Consider the following 24,537-nt stretch of genomic DNA (forward strand, 5'->3'; position numbering starts at 1 on the left):
ATTTGCACTAGAATGTGGAAGCACGCTATGAGTTTGTGGGCTCTGATACCTGTTGGGCTAAATCTTCTCCTCTTGACCCTCCATCCTGACCCAGCACTGTAGTCCTTGTTCTAAGAAACTCACCTTAGATTGAGTTTTTGCTGCAGTGACGATTTAAGAATTAGTCTCTACTGAGTCACAATTGCCATTGTATGGCACAACCCTCCCGATGTGAACGCGTGGGCCCCACGTGAGTATCAGCCGTGCTTTCCGGGAGTGGACATGCCGGAGAAAGCAGGGCTGTGGCCAAGGCCTGCTCTTGAAGCCTGGGCGAGATGTGACTTCCTGGGACACCCTCCTGCCACAACCCCCGAAGGAGCAGGGGCTCAGCAATTGGAAGTGTTCTCAGCTGCTGGCAGCGCTCAGCAGCTTTTCCCAGCAGTTTGCTCTGGTGCCTTTTTGTCTGTCATTTTATTCTTTGTTTCTTTGACTTGTTTAGCCCAGCTTGAGTAAGGAGCATCACTGATGTCACTCATTTAAATTTCATAGTCACTTGAATCAATAAAGGTATCACACATCAGGCATGTGGCTTTATAACCCCTTTTGCTTTCAATAATTCAATTTACTTTTCTTTTCTCCACGTCCCCAGACTGCCTGTTGGCAAACAGGTTTATAGAGTCACTTGTAGGTTCTCTCATCCCAACCCAGTGGCTTTTCCATCGCTTCAGGGAATTAATTCAGCGCTGTGCAGGTCTAAGGCTGTTGGGGACTCCCCCCTCCTCTCCACGCCCACCTGCCTGGGTTCTTTCTAAGCTCCTGGGGTGCATGCATCCTCCCCTGGCTGCTGCTGGGGACAAGGACCGCACTGCCCTGTTCCCGTTCCATGTCAGGTGCGGGTCTGTGTCGGAAACAGCTGTTCTCGGCTGCCAGCTCCCCACACCCCTGGAGGCCCAGGCCTGCCTGGCTTCTCCCTCTCTGCTTCCACTCAGTAACCGCTGCTCCCCACCACTGGTACAGGGGCCTGGGCACATTCCTGGGGAGTGTCAGGGTCAGGCCTGCAGGCAGGGCTGGCCATGGTGGCATTCATCCCCATCCCTGGCTGGCAGTGCCTCAGGGCATTCAGCAGTGACTCACTGGGAACAAGCCTCTTGCCTATCCCCAGTCCAGGTACCCAGCACATCCTGGCACAGAGGATGTGATTCCTTAGGGTCGCTGGTCTACTGTGGGTTGGTGCAGGGGACCCATGGGATTGGAGATTGAAGAAAAAAGGAAAGCGTTTTACATCTTAGTACCCTTAATGGCACATTTTTCCTGCTTTTTGAACAAGGGCCCCACAAATGATGTAGCAGGTCCTGTCGAAGGAGAACCCGTTTTGCTATTATCATTATGATCTTTGGAAGCTTTTTAAGTGTCTGAAGCCTGTAAAGTCTTGTGACTTGGAATCCGTAAGAGACTTTGAGTTATAAAGTGCATAATTTTTAGTAATTTTGAAAATAGTTTGTCCTGAAAATTTGTGTTGAATCAGCTTTTTTTATTGTGGTAAAATATCCATAACATAAAATTTACCATTTTAACCATTTTTAAGTGTACACTTCAGTGGCATTAAGTACACTCACGTTGTTGTGCAGTCGTCACCACCATCCATCTCCAGAACTTTTTCATCTTCCCCAAATGAACGTGTTTCATCAGTTTTAAAGTTTAGTGAATTGAACATTAAACCAAGTACAAACAAGAACGAGTGTTCTTTCCCACCACAGAAGCTCCTCAGGCATTAAGGACCCTAGTGGCTGAGGCAGGACATCCTGGGTATCAGGGTTCAGTAGGGGAGGCCCGAGGAGGGGGACAGTGCAGGAACCACACAGCTCCTGAGACCCGGGGCTTCCGAGGGCCAAGCCACCAACGCCAAACGCTCCGTCGAGATGTGATGAAGGAGTGGCCAAAGCACAAGAGCAATCTTCCATCAGAATGACATAAACCAAAGAGAATCCCTACACGGTTATGGGGCATCCGCAGCAAGAGAGGGAGGACACCCCACTTAGAGGCTCTGGGAGAGTCCATTACGGAGGCCCCGTCATCCCAAAGGGCTCTCACTTCTGCCTCACGCTCACAATCCTGGATGAGCTCAGAATTCCCTTCCAGGCTTAAAGCTGTGGTTGTGAGAGATGAAACCAGCTACTAGAGCACCAGGCCTTGTGGCTGGCAGAACCACCCTGCAGACCCCTGTCTGCAAAGGAGTCTTCCTTTGACACAGCCAAGAGGCCCGTCATAGTCCAGAAGTTACTCCAGGAAGAGGACCAGGTATCTCTGCCTTAGCTGTCAGGCTTCTATCGAAGACCACAATCACATTAAAGTGGGGGAAGATGTTTAACAAGGGCTGTGCTCACCATAGAGCATCTGAGATGATTCTTCCCCTTGTTCAACACTCTAAGCCATCAGCCAGCGGCCATCTCGCTGCCTTTCTCTGACATCCCATCAGGTGCTCCTCGGGGACATTTGGCACAGAGTGGACGCCCAGCACTTACTTGTTGGAATGAATGAATGAACAGATGGGCAGAAGGCATGGTAGCTTCACTACACCAGTGTCTGCCCCAGGCTGATGAGTCTACTTGGCTGAGCTGCAGGGTTTCCCTCATGACTCTTGATCCTTCATTCAGAGCATTTGTCTCTCCTGGGCCTCACTCCCTGCCCCATGAGCCTTAGTCATTTTTCCTCTGTCGTTGAAAATGCCCACATCACCTTACAGTGTTCTGTCCAATAGAAATACGACGCAAGCCACAATGTGAGCCCCTGATACAATTTTAAATTTCCTAGAGAAACAGGTGAAAATAACTATAACATATCTTATTTAACCCAGAGTGTCTAAATATTATCATTTCAACGTGTAATCAATATTTTAAAAAATGACTATTTTGTATGTATTTTCTATGCTAAGCCTTTGAAATCCGGTGTGTGTCTATTTTACACTCAGAGCACATCTCAGTTTGGTCCAGCTGCATTTCAAATGCTCAAAGCCACAGGTGGCTGGCTCCAGCAGAAGTAGGGCTTAGACTTGTTGGGAAAGGAAGCATTCAGAATCAGGGCAACGAACGTGGCGTGGGCAGTGGGGAGGTGTGCAGAGCCGGGCTCAGGCCTCCATGTCCCCATCTGTGAAATGGGGATGTGATGCCCACCTCCCAGGAGTGGGTGAGGAGGGCCCTGTGCAGACGCACGTGGTGGTGGCCTTGGGTGTCTGAACAGGACCCAGATCTCACAGGGCACTGCAGCGGGCCTGGGACACCTGATGGGCAGGCAGTCCCTGACATCTGCTTCTTTTCCCTCACCCCTCAGGGCCCAGCAGAGAAGAATGTATTCACTGTGCGGCAAACTTCCACTTCCAAGACTGGAAATGCGTGGCCGCCTGTGGCGAGGGCTTCTACCCAGAGGAGATGCCAGGCTTGCCCCACAAAGTGTGCCGGAGGTACGTGCCCCTTCCAAGCAGTCTTCCTGGGTCAGACCAAGACTGTGGGGAAGGGCGGTCAGCTGTGCCAGCAAAGGGGCAGGAGCAGCAGGAAGGCCAAGTCTGGCGGCCCTTTCCCCAGGGGCTGGGGGGTGAGGGCTGAGCAGCACGCACCACTGTAGTGGTGTGGTGGGTGGACAGGGGCCCATTTACAGAAGAGGAGACTCCTGCAGTTAGTGATTGCCAAGGTCACAAGTTAGTTGGTGGCTTTCATTCCTTTGTTCAGTCAATGAGTGTTTCTTGAGCACCTACTGTGTGCCAGGCACTGTGTAGCTGGGAGAGGGCACGAAGCAGAATAACAAGGTGCTCACACCCTGTAGCAGACTCCACAGGAGCTCTGACCCATGCCACAGCTTAGGGTGCATTCACACTGTTGGTAATTAACGAAACCATGGGTTGGATTTTTTTTAATCAGGTAATTTTGAGAGAATAAAAGATCCTGACAGTTTCCTCATTCTAAAGCCGTTTCCCATCCAGTCAATGAGCATATACTGTAATCCCTCTCATTTTCCTTTTCCATTACCCACATCCCCCGTGTGTCCACGCAGTGCACAATTCTTCTTAGGTGGCTCCTGACCCTGTAGTGCTCCCTTTTGTCCTTGGACATCAGCAGTGAAAGAAGAGGCCATTTGCGTGGGTGTCCTCTTGTCATGCTGAATATTGCCATAGATCAGGACTTCATAACCTGGGTCCCAGGAACAGGGCCGGCGGCAGCCTGCCTTGTTCAGAGTAAGAGCAGCAACAAGGAGTTTGAAGGTGACCTTGATGATAGTGATATTGGGGGTGGGGAAGGGACCTTTCTTTCTGAAATAGACTCAAAACAAGGGAGCCCCAGAGGCCCATGTCAGAGCAGGGCTGGGGAGACCGTGCCCCATCTTCCAGCTCACAGCTGGAGACCCACAGTGGGGTTGCCTCCCCAGGCTGTGTTTGAGAACTGCCCTAGGTTGTAACCTATTCTCTTAAAACAAAAACACCAATAACCCTGCATTGAACCAATGAGAGACCACCTAGTCCTTGCGCTTGTGCAACCCACAAAAGAGGGTCCAGAGGGGATTATGTATCTGGCAAGGGTCAGCCCCCTCTCTTGAGCTGGTTTGAAATAGGAACCTTACCACCTTCACCCAGCCTTGCTGAGTCCGTGCAGGACCCTCGGCACAGATGTCCGAAGTAAACCTTTCATTTTAATCAGCCCGCTGGTTTGAGGGTAATTAATTAGACTAAGTACGCAGCCCAGGGACAACATGGAATTGAACAGTGATAATCATTTTCATTTGTCAGATGCCTGGATCCCAGAGGATGCTAGGTATTCCCATGAGTGCAGCAACCAGCCCCCCATGGGGCACCCAGAAAATATGGTGTCCCCAGCTCGAGGAGGCAGGAGGCAGGCAGCTCCCGTGAGCCCTTCCTTGGGCAGTGGAGGACAGAAGCTTCCTGGATGCTCACTTCCATGGGCGGGGAAGCTTTCAGCCCTAGAGGGGAGTCCAGTGCTGGGGCTGGCACACCAGGTCTTGGAGATACAACCCCAGGAAGAGCCCTGCACAGGGCGCCGAGGGGGTGAAATGGCAGCACGTCAGAGAGCTTCTGTCTTTTGGGTCGCCTGGCTCTGAAGACCCCTTCAGTGTGGATTCCTCACAAAGAAAGAATGGCCTTGGTCCGCTTGGTTCTGCAGGGCCTCTCCCCACTCAGGCAGCAGCAGCTTTCAGAGTGCCTGGCTTCCTCCAGGCCCCAGGATGCCGAGTGGTGCTATGGCCAGCCCCTGCTGACTGGCCTGGGGCTGCTCCGAGGGAGCAAGCAGCCAAATGGGGGCTCACATGGAAAAGCCAGGCCAGGACACAGGCTTGCTGGTCAGCATCCCGAGTGCTAAGAAGACCCATGATGTGAGGCCCGAAGCTGAGAACAGTCCAGAGTACGTATCTCAGAAGAGGTGCCAGACACCCCCAAGACCTTCTAAAAAGACCTATAAGAGCAAGCCAGGACCTCTTTGAAGACAGAGAACCACTTGGCGGGGTACTTGCCTGAGGGGTCGGCTAACTCCTCACACCCTCAGCCCTACCCCTGCCTGCACTCCCTAGGCTCTCCTGGGACTCAGTGGGGGCAGAGACTCACAGACATGCCTTCTGCTGTATTCTGTGCCCAGACTGAAGGGTGATGAGACTTCTGCTGTCTGACTTTCACCTGGAACAGCCTAAAGAAAAAAGGCTGGTGGAAGTGGCCCCTGCCATGGAGCAAGGAAAGAGGGCTGCAGTGGGCACACCTGCCCTTCCAGAGTTCAGCAGGGCACAGTTGCCATGGTGTTTTGAGGGTGAAGTAGGTTCCATAGAAAGTAGCAGAACCAGAGGCATCTTGAAAGTCCCCTACCCAAGAGGACCTGCCAGGCAGAGTAACCCTGACGGAAAGGAGCCAAGAGAGTCTTTCAGAGAAGCTGTGGACTTGAGGCAATTGGGGGTCCGCTTGGGGGGGCATCACTCATCCCTGGGAGCAGCACGATGCTGGATTCTTCCCCTGAGCTGGGGCCTCCAGATCTCAGCCCCAGCCAACCGACACCTTGACCTTGGCCTTGTGAGACCCTGAGCAGATTGTGCACTGAGCCTGCCCAGACTTCTGCCTGCAGGATGGGAGATACTGAATGGTGCCATGTTAAGCCGCTGCATTTGTGGGAATTTGTTATACAGCACTAGAAAACCAAAATGCCTGCAGTCCCAACCAGGGCCAGCATGGGGATCCCAGAGCTTTGTGAGGTTGTATTTGGAAAAGAAAGTAAACTGCGTCCAGCTGGTTCTCCACCGTAGCCCGCTCCACTCATTGTTTCTAGGTGCAGCAACCCTCAGTCTTTGAGATTACTGACCTCCTCATTAAATGGCTTGGTCCTAGCTCTGGTCTCACTGGTGGATGTCGTCTGTAAGAGAAGCGGGAGGGGGAGGTGTCCCCAGGGAAGGTCCCCTGTGCTGTGGCATCAGGGGCCTGTGGCCAAACCACCAGAAGGTGCAGCAGGTCAAGAACCAGACCCCGGGGGCTTCCCCAAAGTGCACAGGAACAGAGTCCCGCATGGCAGGCCCCGTCCTCCCCTCCAGGGTGCCCAGGCAGTGAGGGACCAGGCTTCTGCCACAGGAGGAGGAAGTCAGAAGGGCTCCTGGATACAGTTTGCCTGCCAAGATTTACACATTTATAAATATAAACTCTGGGCCTGAACTCCAGTTTGGGGGCATCCTCAGCTGCACTAGGAGAACAAAACCCACCTCTCCTCCAGGCTGAGGGCATGGTGCCCTGGGGGCTCTGTGCAGGTGGCATCGATGGTGGACTTAGAGCCCTGTGGAGGGCTGCTTTGGAAAGAGGCCTACAGTGAGCCTTGTTGTTGGCATCTAGTCTCTGACTGGGCAGGTGGCATCTGTCCTAAGCGAAGAACTGCCCACACAGGACAGGCCCAGGCGTTGGCCACACCAGGCTCCTGCATGGATGCCCCACCCACCCTGTCTGAACCCCACCTCTGGGGGCTGTTCCGCCCGAGGCTGGCAGCAATGTGGAATGTGGGCAGCAGACTGAAGCGCTGTGGAGACCCAGTCACTTGGAGCTGGACTTGGAAAAGGCAGCAGGTACAGCCAGGTCCATATGCAGCTTAGGAAAAGTGCAGGTTGAAGCCCTCAGCCAGTGTGGGCAAGCTCTTTCTATAAAGGACCACACAGTAGGTAGTTCGGGCTTTGCAGGCCATACAGTCTCTGTCGCATCTACTCAACTGCACTGTCACAGAAGCAGCCACAGACGACATGTAGATAAACGAGTGTGACTGTGTTTGAATAAAACTGCTGGTGGCCTGAGGGCTTTAGTGCACCGACCCTCCCCTGAAGTCACATACTCTATGTTAGAAATAGCCCTGGGATAAGGGAATGACGTCAGCATCACTGCAGAGTGAGCTTCCCCCTTAGCCTCTCCCCTCCTAAGATACAACGAAAAGGACATTCATATACCATCAGAGAACATTCACACAACACAAAAGACATCTGAGAGACCCATGCAGCCATATGTCTGAGGGTGGAGGTGCTGGAAGCCCCAGAGGAAGTGGAAGGAGGTAAGGAGAACTCCTCTCCATCCCCAGGCAGTGACTCCAGGACTGCACAGCTCTCAGAGAGAGGTGGGGGAGGGGCGGCCCTCCACAGGAAAACCGTCACTCTCCAAGTTCTCTCACAGCCTTTGGGAAATTCCCATATGGAGAGGACTGAACTGTTGTGGGTGTGTCTTCATGAAGCCAGCCACCCAGGAGAGCAGATAGCAAGGGAAGAACGAGAAGCCCCCAGGATCAGGCAGGCAAAAGAAAGAGCCCCTCCCCCCACCCAGCACTCCAACACAATCAGTTGGCCAGAGTGCCTGCAGATCGCAGCAGGCTCAGAATACACACCTCTTAACCCCCACCCAGTAGTGGCAGGTGGAAGCTGCAACCAGATGTTTTCAGCAAGCGGAAAAATAAGCCCATGCCCACAAGCAGTATGCAAAAATATATTAAATCTCCAGACCAGAAGGAAAATGACAAGCACCCAGAAATCAATCCTGAAGGCAAAGAAATTTATAACCTAAATGACAGAGAATTCAAAATAGCTATCATAAAAAAGCTCAATGAGTTACATGAAAATACAGATAGACAATTCAATGAAATCAGGAACTTCTTCACAAAAGAGATTGAAACTATAAAGAAAAACCAATCAGAAATGTTGGAGATGAAAAACACAATGGAGGAGATAATGGAAAATCTGAAATTTTTAAAGAACAGAGCTGACAATATGGAGGAAAGAATTAGCATTATTGAGGATAGGAATGCAGAAAGGCTCCCGATGGAGGAGGAGAAAGAACTAAGACTAAAAAGAAATGAAGAAATTCTCCAAGAAATATCTGACTCAATTAGGATATGCAACATAAGGATTATAGGTATTCCAGAGGGAGAAGAGAGGGCAAAAAGGAGCAGAGAGCTTGTTCAAAGGAATAATAGCTGAGAACGTCCCAAACCTGGGGAAGGAGCTGGAAATACAAGTGAATGAAGTCAATAGATCTCCTAAATATATCAACATAAAAAGACCCTCTCCATGGCAGAAGTCAATGACAAAGAAAAAATATTAAGGGCAGCAAGACAAAAAAAAAAAAAAAATAACATACAAAGGAATTCCTATCAGGCTCTCAGCCGATTTCTCAGCAGAAACTCTACAGGATAGGAGAGAGTGGAATGATATACTCAAAATTCTGAAAGACAGAAACTTTCAGCCAGGAATACTCTATCCAGTGAAAATACCTTCAGATATGATGGAGAAATAATAACTATCCCTGATAAACAAAAGCTAAGGGAGTTCATTGCCACAAGACCCCCACTGCAAGAAATGCTCAAGAAGGCTTTCATGCCTGAAAAAAAAAAAAAGAGAAAGGGGATACAAAGCTTTGAGCAAGGACAAAAATAGGTAGACAAAATCCAAAAAGTTGCAGCTCTCTATTAGAATAGGTTAGCAAACACTTAATTATAACATCAAAGATTAAGGGAAGGAAAACACTGAGCATAAATATAACCTCATCACTTTAAACACAAGATGGAATAAGTTGTGACAATAATAACTTAGAAGGGGAAGAGGAAAAGGATGGGATTGATTTAGTCTAAGGAAATAAGAGGCCATCAGAAAATGGACTGTCTCATCTACGAGATTTTTTTATACAAACCTCATGGTAAGCACTAAACAAATAATCAGAACAGAGACACATACGATAAATGAAGAGAAAACTAAGAAAACCATCATACAGAACTACCAAACTGAATTGGTCCAAAACACATGGGATGAGAAACAAAGTAAATGCAAAAAGAACCAGAAAGTGAGCAATAAAATAGTAACATTAAGCCCTCATATATCAATAATCACTCTAAATGTATATGGATTGAATTCTCCAATCACAGAGTGGCGGGATGGATTAAAAAAGAAGATCCAACGATATGCTGCTTCCAGGAAACACATCTCAACTCTAAAGACAAACACAAGCTCAGAGTGACAGGATGGAATACAATACTCCAAGCTAATAGCAAACAAAAGAAAGCAGGTGTAGCCATACTTATATCAAAGTATGCTTCGAGTAGACTTCAAGATAAAAAAGACAATGAGAAACAAAGAGAGTCAGTATATAATGTGATAAAAGGGACACTCCACCAAGAAGACATATCACTTATAAATATACATGCACCCAACACAGGAGCACCAACGTATATAAAGCAACTATTAACAAACCTAAAAGGAGATATTAACAACAGCACAATAATAGTAGGGGATCATAACATCCCACATACATCAATGGATAGATCATCCAGACAGAAAGTCAATAAGGAAATAGTGGACTTAAATGAAAAACTAGACGAGATGGACTTAATAGATATATAGAGAGCACTCCATCCAAACACAGCAGATTACACATTCTTCTCAAGTGCTCATGGAACATTCTCAAGAATAGACCATATGTTGGGAAACAAGGCAAGCCTCTATCAATTTAAGAAGATTGAAATCATAACAAGCATCTTTTCCGACCATAATGCTAGGAAACTGGAAATCAACTACAAGACAAAAACTGGGAAAGTGACAAAGATCTGGAGACTAAACAACATACTACTGAACAATGAATGGATCATTGAAGAAATTAAAGGAGAAATCAAAAAATATCTGGAGACAACTGAAAATGAAAATACACCATACCAACTGATATGGGATGCAGCAAAAGCAGTCCTGAGAGGGAAACTCATAGCAATACAGGCCCACCTTAACAAACAAGAAAAATCCCAAATAGGCAACCTTAAACCACACCCAGCAGAATTAGAAAAAGAACAAACAAAGCCCAAAGTCAGCAGAAGGAGGGAAATAATAAAAATTAGAGCAGAAATAAATGAAATTGAAACAAAAAAAAACAGTAGAAAGTATCAGTGAAACAAAGAGCTGGTTCTTTGAGAAGATAAACATAATTGACAAACCCTTAGCCAGACTCACAAAGAAAAAAAGAGACAAGGCTCAAATAAATAAAATTAGAAATGAAAGAGGAGAAATCACAATGGATACCACAGAAATACAAAGGATTATAAGAGAATACTATGAAAAACTATATGCCAACAAATTGGACAATCTAGAAGAAATGGATAAATTCTTAGACTCAGACAACCTCCCAAAACTGAATCTAGAAGAAATAGAGAATCTGAACAGACCAATCACAAGTAAAGAGATTAAAACAGTAATCAAAAACTTCCCCCAAAATAAAAGTCTAGGACCAGAGGACTTCTCTGGAGAATTCTACCAACATTCGAAGAAGATTTAATACCTATCCTTCTCAAACTGTTCCAAAAAATTGAAGAAGACAGAACGCTTCCTACCTCATTCTATGAGGCCAACATAACCCTGATCCCAAAGCCAGACAAGGACAATACAAGGAAGGAAATTACATGCCAATATTGCTGATGAACATAGATGCAAAAACCTGCAACAAAATATTGGCAAACCGAATACAGCATACATTACATGATCAAGTGGGATTTAGACCAGGGACACAAGGATGGTTCAACATCCACAAATTAATCAATGTGATACACCACATTAACAAAACGAGGAATAAAAACCACATGATCATCTCAATAGACACAGAGAAAGCATTTGACAATATCCAACATCCATTTATGATAAAAACTCACAACAAAATGGGTATAGAAGAAGTACTTCAACATAATAAAGGCCATATATGACAAACCCACAGCCAACATCATACTCAACAGGGAAAAACTGAAAGCCATTCCTCTGAGAACAGGAATAAGACCAGGGTGCCCACTCTTGCCACTCTTATTCAACATAGTACTGGAGGTTTTGGCCAGAGCAATTAGGCAAGAAAAGGGAATAAAAGGAATCCAAATAGGCAACAAAGAAGTGAAACTCTTGCTCTTTGCAGATGATATGATTTTATATATAGAAAACCCTAAAGAATCCATTGGAAAACTATTAGAAATAATCAATAACTACAGCAAAGTTGCAGGGCACAAAATCAACTTACAAAAATCAGTTGCATTTCTATAGTAATGAACTAACAGAAAGAGAACTCAAGGAGACAATCCCATGTACAATTGCAACAAAAAGAATAAAACATCTAGGAATAAATTTAACCAAGGAGGTGAAAGACCTATACAATGAAAACTATAAGACATTATTGAAAGAAATCGATGATGACATAAAGAAATGGAAAGATATCCCATGCACATGGATTGGAAGAATAAACATAGCTAAAATGTCCATACTACCTAAAGCAATCTACAGATTCAATGCAATCCCAATCAGAATCCCAATGACATTCTTCACGGAAATAGAACAAAGAATACTAAAACTCATATGGGGTAACAAAACAACCAAATAGTTAAAGCAATCCTGAGCAAAAAGAACAAAGCTGGAGGCTTCACAATCCCTGACTTCAAAATATACTACAAAGCTATAGTAATCAAAACAGCATGGTACTGGTACAAAAACAGACACACAGATCAATGGAACAGAATTGAAAGCCCAGAAGTAAAACCACACATCTATGGACAGCTAGTCTTCGACAAAGGAGCTAAGAACATACAACAGAGAAAGGAAAGTCTCTTCAATAAATGGTGCTGGGAAAACTGAACAGCCACATAAAAAAGAATGAAAGTAGACCATTTTCTTTCACATACACGAAAATTAACTCAAAATTGATCAAAGACTTGAAGGTAAGACCTGAAACTATAAAACTCCTAGAGGAAAATATAGGCAGTACACTCCTTGACATCGGTCATAGGGGGATCTTTTCAAATTCCATGTCTACTCGGACAAGGGAAACAAAAGAAAAAATAAACTAGCGGGACTTCATCAGACTAAAGAGCTTCTGCAAGGCAAACAAAACCAGGATCAAAATGAAAAGACAACCCACGAGCTGGGAGAAAATATTTGCAAATCATATATCCAACAAGGGGTTAATCTCCATGATATATAAAGAACTCACACAACTGAACAACAAAAAAACGAACAACCCAATCAAAAAATGGGCAGAGGATGTGAACAGATATTTTTCCAAGGAAGATATAAAGATGGCCAATAGGTACATGAAAAGATGTTCAGCATCACTAATCATCAGGGAAACGCAAATAAAAACTGCACTAAGATATCACCTTACACCCGTTAGAATGGCTATAATCACGAAGACAAAAAATAACAAATGTTGGAGAGGTTGTGGAGAAACAGGAACCCTAATTCACTGCTGGTGGGAATGCAAACTGGTGCAGCCTCTATGGAAAACAGTATGGAGATTCCTCAAAAAATTAAAAATAGAAATACCTCATGATCCATCTATCCCACTACTGGGTATTTATCCAAAGAACCTGAAATCAGCAATCCAAATGAGGCTTATGCACCCCTATGTTCATTGCAGCATTATTCACTATAGCCAAGATGTGGAAGCAACCCAAGTGTCTCTCGACTGATGACTGGATAAAGAGGATGTGGTATATATACACAATGGAATACTACTCAGCCATAATAAAAGGACAAAATCATCCCATTTGCAACAACATGGATGGACCTGGAGGGTATTATGTTAAGTGAAATAAGCCAGACAGAGAAAGACAAACACTGCATGATTTCACTCATATGTGGAAGATAAACTAACACATGGACAGAGTTTGGTGGTTACCAGGGGGAAGGGGTTTGGGGAGTGGGCACAAGGGGTGAAGGGGACATTTATATGGTGACTGACAAACAATAATGTACAACTAAAATTTCACAATGTTATAAACTATTATGACATCAATAAAACCAAAGAAAGAAATAGCCCTGGGTCCCATCTCTGGGACAGGATTAGAAGGGCACCCCCCCCGCCACCCTGCAGGACAGGCCTATATCACCACAAAGGAAGCCAGCCTGGTGTGCAGCAGCAGTCCCCAGGGCAGCTCCAGGATCAGGTTTGTCACATCCCTGGGTGGAGCCTGGCCCCGAGCCTCAGGTGTGTGCTGCCACTACTCAGAGAGCCACCTGTGGGATACATGCCACAGGGCCCAGGAGGGCATCCAGGTGAGCCACAGGGGGTCTCAGAGACCTGGGCCTGTCCTCAGCTCCACGCACGCTCCTGCCAGCTGCCAACGACCGTCTTCCCTCTCCCAGGGCAACAGGGCAGTCAGAGAGGAGGAAGGACGTGCAAACACTTGGCCAGGGTTTCAGGCCATCGTGGGGGGCACAGTCACAGCTAGGGGACGTGGAGCAGCAAGATATGAGGGCTCCAGGAAAGAGGCCTGGAGTGGTTGGACATCTTCCCCCAACATCAGCAGGAACCTGTATCTCCCCACAGGTGCGACGAGAACTGTTTGAGTTGTGAAGGCTCCAGCAGGAACTGCAGCAGGTGCAAGCCGGGCTTCACGCAGCTGGGGACCTCATGCATCACCAACCACACATGCAGCAACGGTGAGCACCGGCAGGGGCCGGGCACCTGAGTTACCCTCGGGGCCTTTGGAGCAGCTCAGCCTGCTGGCCTCTGGTCAAGAGAAAGGAAAAGAAAATGCAGGAGTGGCAGCCCCTCTGAACAGGCATGCTGGCCCCTCCTTTGATTGACCACCTTGGGATTCCCGAGTCCTCCTTTCTTCCCTTTAGGCCTCTCACATTGACCAGAGAGGCATCCCGGCCACCAGCCCAGCTACTGCTGGTCCATTTGTTGAGTGACTCTTAAAAATGATTTTGTTCTTATACTGTTCCCGCTCTCATGCCATAAGCCTCAGGCAGCCTGTGTGTGCTGACTTCCTTTAGGAGAGGCCTGGCCTTGGAGGTCAAGGTCAGGAAGCCTGAAAGGTCTCAGCCTCACAGAGCCCAGTCGAGGCCCACGGGTCCCACAGGGAGGCCGCACATCTGTGCTGGTTCTCTAGGCTGATTGGGAGACTGGGGCGGCTTGTGAAAACAGGAACTCAGAGGAGACCCAAGACCAATTTGGGGATTCCAATTTGGGGATTCCGGGCAAGAGGAAGGGTTGGCAGAGGATTCTGGCCTGGAGACCTGGTGCAGGAGCCGTGAGCAGAGGTGGTGTGGCAGGGAAGGAGACCTCCATGGCTTAGCAGGCCACAGTGAGGAGCCGGCTCTGGGCACTGCAGGCTGGCATACAGGAGAGGGGAGCTGCCAGCTCCACCGTGTCCCTGGGCATGGAGCTGGCACTGGACCTGGCCTGGCAGAGCATGAAGCCCGCAGAGAGAGCCTTGGGCACGTACCATGGACCACAAGGTGGCTTCCTTGCCATGGTACTCAGTTATTTTTTTGGTTTGCAGAATCGTGTCCCTTCAAAGGCCAGGAAGCTCGCTCTTTAGGAAGTCACCTACTCAAGTTACATATCCAGCCCAAGAAAGTGACGTGGTCACTGGAGGGCCTCCCCTGGTCCCATGAATGGCATCACATCCTTAAAAGCCAAAAACCAAGGAGAGGGGCCGGCCTCCATGGCTCTTACCGTCCCCCTCGGCTTTTCCATCTTCCTTGATGACTCTCTCCTTCCCATTCCCTTTCCTCCCCCATTTGGGGGTCTTCCCTGGAACACAGTAGTATTCTCCATTCCTACCCTTCCCAGCTAGCCCTTCTGCCTCCCCCAGAGTCTTAAGTCCCCTGCCAGCATAACTGTCTGGAAAGAGGTGCACGTGAGCACTGAGCCCTCCCTGGTGCAATCCAGGTGTTCTCCCAGACCCTGCCCACTCCACCCCCCACACCTCCCTCGGATCCCTCCTTGTCTCCCAGACTCAGCGCAAACCCCTACGTGCCAAGAGCCACCTCTGCCACGCCAGGCTCGCCACATGTCATGGCGGTGACTGTGAGGACTGCCTTGGCTGCCGCCCCCACTCCTGTGTTCCCCCAGCCTGGCACACCATCGGGGCCCAGCAAAGCGGGATGATTGGAACAATCTTAACAGGCCCCAAAGTCTGACGTGTCCCTCCTTTATCTTCCCTGGCGGCCCCCAGCTGACGAGACGTTCTGCGAGATGGTGAAGTCCAACCGGCTCTGTGAACGGAAGCTCTTCATTCAGTTCTGCTGCCGCACGTGCCTCCTGGCCGGGTAGTGGTGCCCGGCCGCCCGCAGAGGGCAGGGCCCCTCCCGTCCATCCATCTTTCTCCAGACTGTTGGCCAGAGCCTGTTTCAGGGGTGGTGCCCTGCATCTGACAGCTTTATCTTCCCAGGAGCAAAGTCCTTCTGCCGCATCTCTGGGCACCCAGACCAAGTGGGTGGTGGGCCTTCAAGAGATGTTCCTAAAACAGTGACAGTCTCTCAAACTTTGCTTGTTGGCTACATTCTTCTGGCAAACTCAAAACAGGAACAAAATGAATTCCAGGACTTCACAGCTCCAGCTTTGGAGCAACTTCTGGAACCATAAGTTTACTGAATCTTCAAGACCAAAGCAGAAAGGCAAAATGCTTGGCATAACACATCACTCTTCTCCCCGTGCTTTTGTGCAGCTCCATAGTAAATCTCACCTACTGGGGCCCGGCCCGCAGAACCCTGGGCCATCCTCATCGTGAAGGGCCGAGCGCACACCTGCTCATCCGCCTGCCACAGAGCAGTCTGGGGGACAGTTTGGTCAGACTGTAAATAGAATAGATTTGGGGACATAAAATGTATGACCACTGGGGATGGAGCATCTATTTCTACATAGTCAGCTGCTTCTGAAACTGCTGTGATGGCTTAGAAAGTCAAATTCCAAACCCGGATGGGAAGAGCCTTCCCTTCTCTGCAGCCCTCTCCTGTGAGTGAGCCGAGCGCCCCTTGTCACTGCGTTCTGTCTGTGTCTCTGGGAGTCTCATGGCCCAAATGAGCACCTCTACCTGATGCAGAGCCTTTTGAAGGGGGTCCCCAGGAGGCGTCTGGGGGCCAGCCAAAGGTGCCCTGACAACCAAGCAATTCCTCTTACCAAAATGTAAAGCCAGCCCGTGAATTGTGAGTCATCTTTCGCTTCCCGTTTTGTGGAGTGGCTTTTAAAATACATTTGGCCTCTGCTCTTCAGACTTGTTCATAAGGTGGATGCTCCTGTGTCTGTGTGCACTATGAGCCTCGCGACACGGTTGGATTTATTTCTGCCAAACCTGTGTAGGCATTTTATAAGCTACATGTTCTAATTTTTACCGATGTTAATTATTTTGACAAATATTTCATATATTTTCATTGAAATGCACAGATCTGCTCGATCAGTTCCCTTAGTATGGGGGTAACATTTGCCTTAAATTTTTCCAAGCTCATTCTTCTCTGTTTTGTCCTGCTCCCTCTTTGACTGTAATGCATTTGCCTTGTCCCCTGGGAGCTGGGGGAACCCAGCTGTTGTTTATTGATCCACATCTCCAAAAAGGAAATCCACAATGTTAACCCTAAATTAATAAAAGAGTTAACATCCCATGGCAAAGGAGCCTGTATATCTTTCCAAGGCACAACAATTAAACATGGATGCTGACTGATGTGTGAAATGGCTTTCTTTGTGGTTTGGGCATTGGTTTGATGTCATCACATGGAAGGTCTTTGAGCTTTAGCGAATGTTGATGTAACGATGTCATGGGGGAAATCCCAGAGTTCCAGCCCTTGAGTGTCCTTGGGCAAACAGACCCTCTTCAGGCCACAAAAGCCTAGTAGGGTTGAGGGGCTGGGTATAGGGACACTTCCCGTCTGTCAAGGAAGAGCCCACCATAGCCCAGACTGCGAGCCTCTCACCTATAGCTGCGAAGCATGACTTAATTAGGTCACAGCTTGTTTTCTGCACAGTGTACCTGTACCCATATGAAATCCTTGCACCCATGGGTTCCGTGCTGCCTGGGATTTTTACCACGGCCTCTCTGTGAGGTCAGAAGCTTGTACTTGCTGGGAATGCTTTGGCTGCAAATAAAGAATATGCACCAACTAGCACTGACGAAAAAACAAAAGTGGGTGAGGGGCATTATCTTGGAATTCCAGGATTGACTCATAATTTCAGGGAAAGGTGCAGCTGGGCCTTGGGAACCCTGGACCAGCATTACATGTCGCCGGGACCCTCTTCGCATCGCAGCAGCACCCTCCTCTCTCTCTAGCTGATGGGACAAATGACCACCACCGTCTCCCAAGTGAAATTAGTACAAATCCAATCCCCTAAACAAGCTTTCTGAATCTGCCTTGCATGGGTGTTCACCTGGCCCCATCAGCTGTGGCCACCGGGACAGGCTTGTGCAGTAGAACATGGCTGCAGGGAGCTCTTCCAGTGACCACGTGGCCGGAGGGAAGCAATGTGCAGCTCCCGGAAACTGGGGGTAGGCCACACAACCCGGCAGCTGCCCACCACGAGCGTGCATTGACCAGAGCCATCAGTGTGAGGCAATGAAGGAATGAGGGAGTGTGTTTGGGAGACAGTAGCCTGGACTGGGAAGAATACTGATAAGGATTCAACCTCCCCCATGAGAATGACGTTGAATTAAAGCCAGCAACTGCTAAGTACCTGTGGTGCAGGGCACCATGTCAGCCCCTAGAGCTCTTTGCCCACTGAGAGCTTCCAGTCTAATGTTTGGAACTGAATCAGAAACAAACTCCTTTTATTCCCAAAGGACACCAACTACAAGAAGCCAGCCAGGCAGCCTCAGAGCACACGTACCCTCATCGCAGTGGCTGGGCCAGGAGCTGTTCACAAAGTCCTAAGGACTAAAGGCCACCTTGTTAAAAGGAACTGGCCACATAAAATGCCTGTTCACAAATGGCCCAACCTTAAGGTTATGTGGACTCAGTTGGGGCAGCACATGTTGATGGATTTTGTTTTCTGTGACAGAGTCAGGGATCATCTCTAAATCTGTCCTTTCACAGACGGAGGCTCAGAGGTGAAGTGAGTTGCCATGGGCCACACACTGGCAAGGTTGCTCCCATCCCTGTCCCCAGGGAGGGAGGCTGGCCCTCTGCAGGAGGGGAAGTCACTTCTGCCGGTGGCCAAACACAGCCATGATGCACTTGTTTTAAACTAGCTTTATTTCCAGGGGTGACAATTTTCTGACTTTGTCCCCAAATTCTTTGGCACCTCACAGTGGTCCCCATGTGTGCATCCCCATCTGTCCCAGGCCACTGCTGACTTTACACCTTGTAACTCTTCAAAGGGCTGGGGAGGACTGCGCTTTTTACAGAAGACACACCTATAATGCGAAGGGGGGTGGCTAGAGCTTTAAAAAACAGCGTGGGCTAAATATGGCCAGCAGTGGAGTGCCCTTGAATTTGGGGAGACTGCCATTCACTGCATTTGAATCATTGATAATATAGCCGGAGAGGGCCTTAAGCCTGAAAGCTTGGGCGTATGCTGGGGCCCCTGGAAGCAAGTGAGAGGTGGAGGTTTCGATCAGGATGGAAAGGGAAGGAGGTAGAGAAGTGAAGTACAAAGAAGGACATTTTAATAAGAACAAGCAGGGTGATGGAAACCAGGGCCATTCTCGAGCGTCTCCAGCTCGGCCCAGCCACCTGGGAGGCAGCTGGGTACTGGCTGCCATGGGAAAGGATTTTTCATTCTGCCCCAGCCTTCTCTGATGTTTTCCTTCTCCGAACCCAGGACTTATCTTTCCTGGCTGGTTGTCTAAGGCCTTTCCTGACACCCCAAGCTCTGTGGCTTGTCCCTGCACAGAACAGCACCCCTAAGTCGTGCAGCACTGAGCACCCACCTCAGGTCCTGGGTTTCAGTTCCCACCACCCAAAGCTTCCCCTCCACACTATGTACCAGCCACACCAGAAGTAATCAGATACCTCCTAGGCTCACTGTTGAGCAAACAGGAACGAAGATGCCCAGAGCGGAGAACATCTCATTGCCAAAAACAGTGCTTCTCAACCTGCGGATGATTTCGGTCTCCCAGGGGACATCTGGCAAGGTCTGGAGACATTATTGGTTGTCACAACTGGAGGGATGTACTGACATCTAGTGGGTAGAAGCCAGGGATGCTGCTAAACATCCTGGAATGCACAGGACAGCCGGCACAACAAAGAACTATCCAGCCCAAAAATGTCAACAGTGCCAAGGTTGAGAAACTCTAGCCAAAAGAAATGAAATCAAAAGAGAAAATCTATTCTCAACTTCATAGAGATACCCTAAAATGAATAAAACCACCTATAGTTTGATTTATGTGCCCTGTTTATGTGCTGAAGCAAGGGAAACCCAAACAACTTTCCTTTTTTAAAGTTAAGAAATAAACCTTTTTTTTATTGAGGTCATATTGGTTTAACATTGTATAAATTTCAGGTGTACATCATTATATTTCAACTTCTATACTGACTGCATCGTGTTCTCCACCGAAAGTCTAGTTGCCATCCATCACCATAAATGTGTGCCCCTTCACCCCTTTCTCCCTCTCCCCACCCCCTTGCCCTCTGGCAGTCACCAGTCTGTTCTCTGTATCTATGTATTTGTTTATCTTCCACATTTGAGTGAAATCATACGGTGTTTGTCTTTCTCCATCTGACTTATTTCGCTTAGCATAATACCCTCAGGGTCCATCCATGTTGTCACAAATGGCACCATTTCATCTTTTTTTATGGCTGAGTAGTATTTTTGAATGGAAGACCTGAAACCATAAAACTCCTAGAAGAAAACATAGCCATATGCTCTTCAACATAGGTCTTAGCAGTATCTTTTTGAATATCATGTCTCCTCAGGCAAAAGAAAGAAACGAAAAAATAAACAAATGGGACTACATCAAACCAAAAAGCTTCTGCACAGCAAAGGAAACCATCAACAAAACAAAAAGACAACCCACCAAGTGGGAGAAAATATTTGCAATTATATATCTGTCAAGGGGTTAATTTCCAAAATATATAAAGAACTCATACAACTCAACAACAAAAAAATGAACAACCTGATCAAAAAATGGGCAGAGGATATGAACAGACATTTTTCCAAAGAAGATATACTGATGGCCAACAGGCACATGAAAAGATGTTCAACAGCACTAATTATTAGGGAAATGCAAATCAAAACTACAATGAGATATCACCTCACACTCATCAGAATTAAAAAGACAAGAAATAACATGTGTTGGAGAGGATGTGGAGAAAAAGGAACCCTCATACACTGCTAGTGGGAATGTAAACTGGTGCAGCCACTACGGAAAACTATGGCGATTCCTCAAAAAATTAAAAATATAAATACCATATGATCCAGCTATTCCACTTCTGGCTATTTATCCAAAGAACATGAAAACACTAATTTGAAAAGATACATGCACCCCTATGTTCATTTCAGCATTTATTCACAATAGCCAAGACTTGGAAGGAACCTCGGTGCCCATCAACAGATAAACATTTTTTTTTTTTTTAATCCAGCAAGAAAAGGGCCAAGTAAAACCAGCTCTCTGGTCTAAGGACGCCACCTGGTGGTCCTCTCTGGAATTAAGTGAAGTTTGGATTGTTTTAACTTTTTAATTTTGAAACAACAAAGCAAAATTACAAAAAAGTTATAAGCACAGTAGAAAGAAGTGTTTTCCTTAACAATTTGAAAGTAAATTACCTATATGATACCCTATTACCCCCCAAATACTTTACAGGGTATTTCCTGTAAACAAGAAGCTCTCCCACATAACCATCAGAAACAGGAAATTAACATTGATACATTACTGTCATCTAATCTCTCTGACTGGATTCAAGTTTTTCCAATTGTCTCAATAATGCCCTTAGCAAAAGGATCCAGTTTAGATCACTCTTTGCATTTAGTCATCATATCTCTTTAGTCTTCTTCAACCTAGAACAGTTCCTCAGTCTTTCCTTGACTTGCATGAACTTGAACCTTTTAAAGACTACAGGCCAGTTATTTTTAGGCTGTCCCTTAGTGTGTGTTTGTCTGAGGTTTCCTCATATTTCGATTCAAGTCATGCATCTCTGAGAGGAATCTCACAGAAGTAATGCTGTGTTCTTCTCATTGCATCCTATTAGGTGATACAGGATTTTCATTTGTTCCATTAGGGGTGATATTAACTTTGATCACTTGATTAGGTTTTTTTCCCTTGGCTATGAAGTGATGATGCCTGCTAAAGGATGTCCACTATCACCACTGTCCAACATTGTGCTGACGATCCCAGCCAGTGCAACGGGGCAGAAAATAAAGAACCAGTACAAGAATTGGAAAGGAAGAAAAAAATCTATCATTATTCTCAGATAGCATGGTTATGTACGTAGAAAATCCAAAAGAACGGTTACAGATAAACTATTAGAATTAATAAGTGAATTTGGCAAGATTGCTGGATATATCGATTGTATTTCAACTGTAAATCAACTGTATTTCAATACACCAAAAACTAATGATTAGAAAATGGAATTTTTTTAACCAAAGGTACTATTTACAACAGCATCAAAAACTATTAAATACCTAGAATAAATCTAGTAAGAGTTGTATAAGACCTCTACACAAAAACTATAAAACACTAAGAGAAATTAAAGAAGATCTAAATAAATGTAAGGTTATACCATGTTCATAGATTGGAATACTCAATATTGTAAAGATATTAATACTCTCCAAATTCATCTATAGAGCCAGTACAATATAAATCAAAGTATGGGTTCTTTTTTAGATACAAGATATATCTAAAATTTATGTTAAAATGCAAAGGGCAATAATAACCAAGACAATCTCAAAAAAAGTGGGAGCCCTTTTTTGAGGCAAATATCAAGTTTTTAAATAAAGCTTATTATTAGAAAGACAGTAAGATATTATGCAAGAATAGGCAGCTAAACCCATGGAACAGAGCAGCTAGTCCAGAAGCAGACCTTCACATATTCGGACACTTGATTTATGAAAAAGGTGGCAGGGCAGTGGGGAAAGGATGGTCTTTTCAATAAATAGTGCTGGGTCAACTGATTATCTATATGGGGAAAAATATATCTTGATCCCTACCTCAGACTATACACAAAAATCTGTTTCAGACAGATTGCAAACCTAAATGTGAAAGGTGAAACAATAAAGCTTTTAGAAGAAAATATTTATGACTTTTGAGTAGGCAAAAGTTTCTTAAAAAGGACTAAAAAAGTATTAACCATATAGGAAAAAGTTCAGAAATTAGACTATATTAAAATTAAGAACTTCTGTTCATCAAAAGACACCATTAAGAGAGTGAAAAGGCAAGCCCCAGAGAGAGGGAAGATGTTCACTGTAAATATTTCTCACAAAGACTCATATCCAAAAAATATAAAGCACTCCTACAAATCAGTGAGAAAGGACAGCTCATTAGAAAAATGGGGGCCGGACCAGTGGCTTAGCAGTTAAGTGCGCGCACTCCGCTACTGGCGGACCAACGCACCAACGCACCGCTTCTCAGGCCATGCTGAGGCCACGTCCCACATACAGCAACTAGAAGGATGTACAACTATGACATACAACTATCTACTGGGGCTTTGGGGAAAAAAGGAGGAGGATTGGCAATAGATGTTAGTTCACAGCCAGTCTTCCTCAGCAAAAAGGGGAGGATTAGCGCGGATGTTAGCTCAGGGCTGACTTCCTCACTAGATAGATAGATAGATAGATAGATAGACAGACAGACAGACAGACAGACAGGTAGGTAGGTAGATAGATAGAAAGAAAGAAAAATGGGCAAAACACCTAGACAGACACTTCACAAAAGAAGCTATCAATAAATATATTTTTTATATATGGACAATAAATATATTTTTTAAAGTTCTCAACTGTGTTAGTAATTAGGGAAATACAATTAAAACCACAATGGGATACCACTACCAACCCACCAGAATGGCTAAAATTAAAAAGAGAAACGGCCGGCCCCGTGGCTTGGCGGTTAAGTGCACGCGCTCCGCTGCTGGCGGCCTGGGTTCTGATCCCGGGCGCGCACTGACGCACCGCTTCTCTGGCCATGCTGAGGCCGCGTCCCACATACAGCAACTAGAAGGATGTGCAACTATGACGTACAACTATCTACTGGGGCTTTGGGGGAAAAAAATAAATAAAATTATTTAAAAAAAAAGAGAGAAACAATACCAAATATCTAGAGTGTAAATTGGTACAATCGCTTTGGAAAACTAGCTACTTAAGCTGAACACAAGTAAACCCTATGAACCAGTAATTCCATTTCCGAGTCTGTATTAGAGTATATGTGTTCGCTTAAAGATATGTATTATAATGTTAATAGGTGCACTATTTTTGATAGCTCCAAATTGGAAATTACTACATGCTCATCAACAGCAGACTAGATAAACTGTGGAATATTCACACAAGGAAATACTATATAACAATGGGAATTAATGAACTACATCTACACACAAACATATTAAGCAAGAGATACATAAGGTACAATTTCATTTTGCATAAATACAAAACTAGGCAAAACCAATCTATGCAAGCTGTTAGATTAGTGGTTACTCTGGGGCAAGGGTGTAACTGGAAGAGGACAAGAGGGGGCTTCTGGAATGTGGCAATGCCTTGTTCCTGATCTGGATGCCAGTTGCTTGGTGTGTTTAGTTTGCATTCTGCTGTATGTATATCATACTTCAATACAAAGTTAAAAAAGAATCAATTTCAGGTGGATTGTAGAGCTAAATGTGAAAGGTAAAACAATTTAGCCTCTAGTAGATAGAGAAACATTTGAAGGATGAGGGAAGATTTCTTAAACAAGACACATCTGCAAACACACACACCCACAAACCATAAAGGAAAAGATAAATTGAACTACATAAAAATTAGAAACTTGTAGTCATCAAACACCATTAAGAGTGGAAAGGCCGGTAAGCAGAAAACCCTTTCCTCTCCCAGACCTCCATGACCATAGTGAAACTGTCCCCCACAAAAGAGGGCAAAAGACACTGTCAGTGGGTAGGGCATCCTGAGCTAAGAAGCTCTTCCTCTGATGCCTCTTCTTGAGTGGGACCATTTGGACCATATTTCTTACACTGTTGATTCGAATTGCAGCCCCAGTTATAATTTTGTGATTTTAGGAATAGGATGTTATCTTATGCAGACCAAAATGGACTACAGTTGGTGTTTTGCAGCATTGATGATGTGTATGAGGACAGTGTCTCTACTCTCTGTGAGTTCTTTGGTACCTAAGCAATTTTAACCCCTCCAAAAAAGAGTGA

At 46.1% G+C, this 24,537-nt stretch overlaps 1 protein-coding gene across 2 annotated transcripts in view; it reads left to right on the top strand.

Annotated features, from left to right (window-relative positions):
- Positions 1-16,930, top strand: part of PCSK6 (proprotein convertase subtilisin/kexin type 6) — a 187,898-nt gene extending 170,968 nt beyond the window's left edge. For both annotated transcript variants that reach the window (XM_058542304.1, XM_058542305.1), the window contains 3 exons: positions 3,307-3,436; positions 13,814-13,926; positions 15,453-16,930. In XM_058542304.1, the coding sequence (XP_058398287.1) occupies positions 3,307-3,436; positions 13,814-13,926; positions 15,453-15,550 (341 nt within the window). In that variant the 3' untranslated portion in view covers positions 15,551-16,930. The remainder of the gene's footprint in view (positions 1-3,306; positions 3,437-13,813; positions 13,927-15,452) is intronic.
- Positions 16,931-24,537: the final 7,607 nt, after the last annotated feature.

The sequence above is a fragment of the Diceros bicornis genome, chromosome 5, assembly GCF_020826845.1.
Source record: "Diceros bicornis minor isolate mBicDic1 chromosome 5, mDicBic1.mat.cur, whole genome shotgun sequence".
In the NCBI taxonomy this organism is placed as follows: domain Eukaryota; kingdom Metazoa; phylum Chordata; class Mammalia; order Perissodactyla; family Rhinocerotidae; genus Diceros; species Diceros bicornis.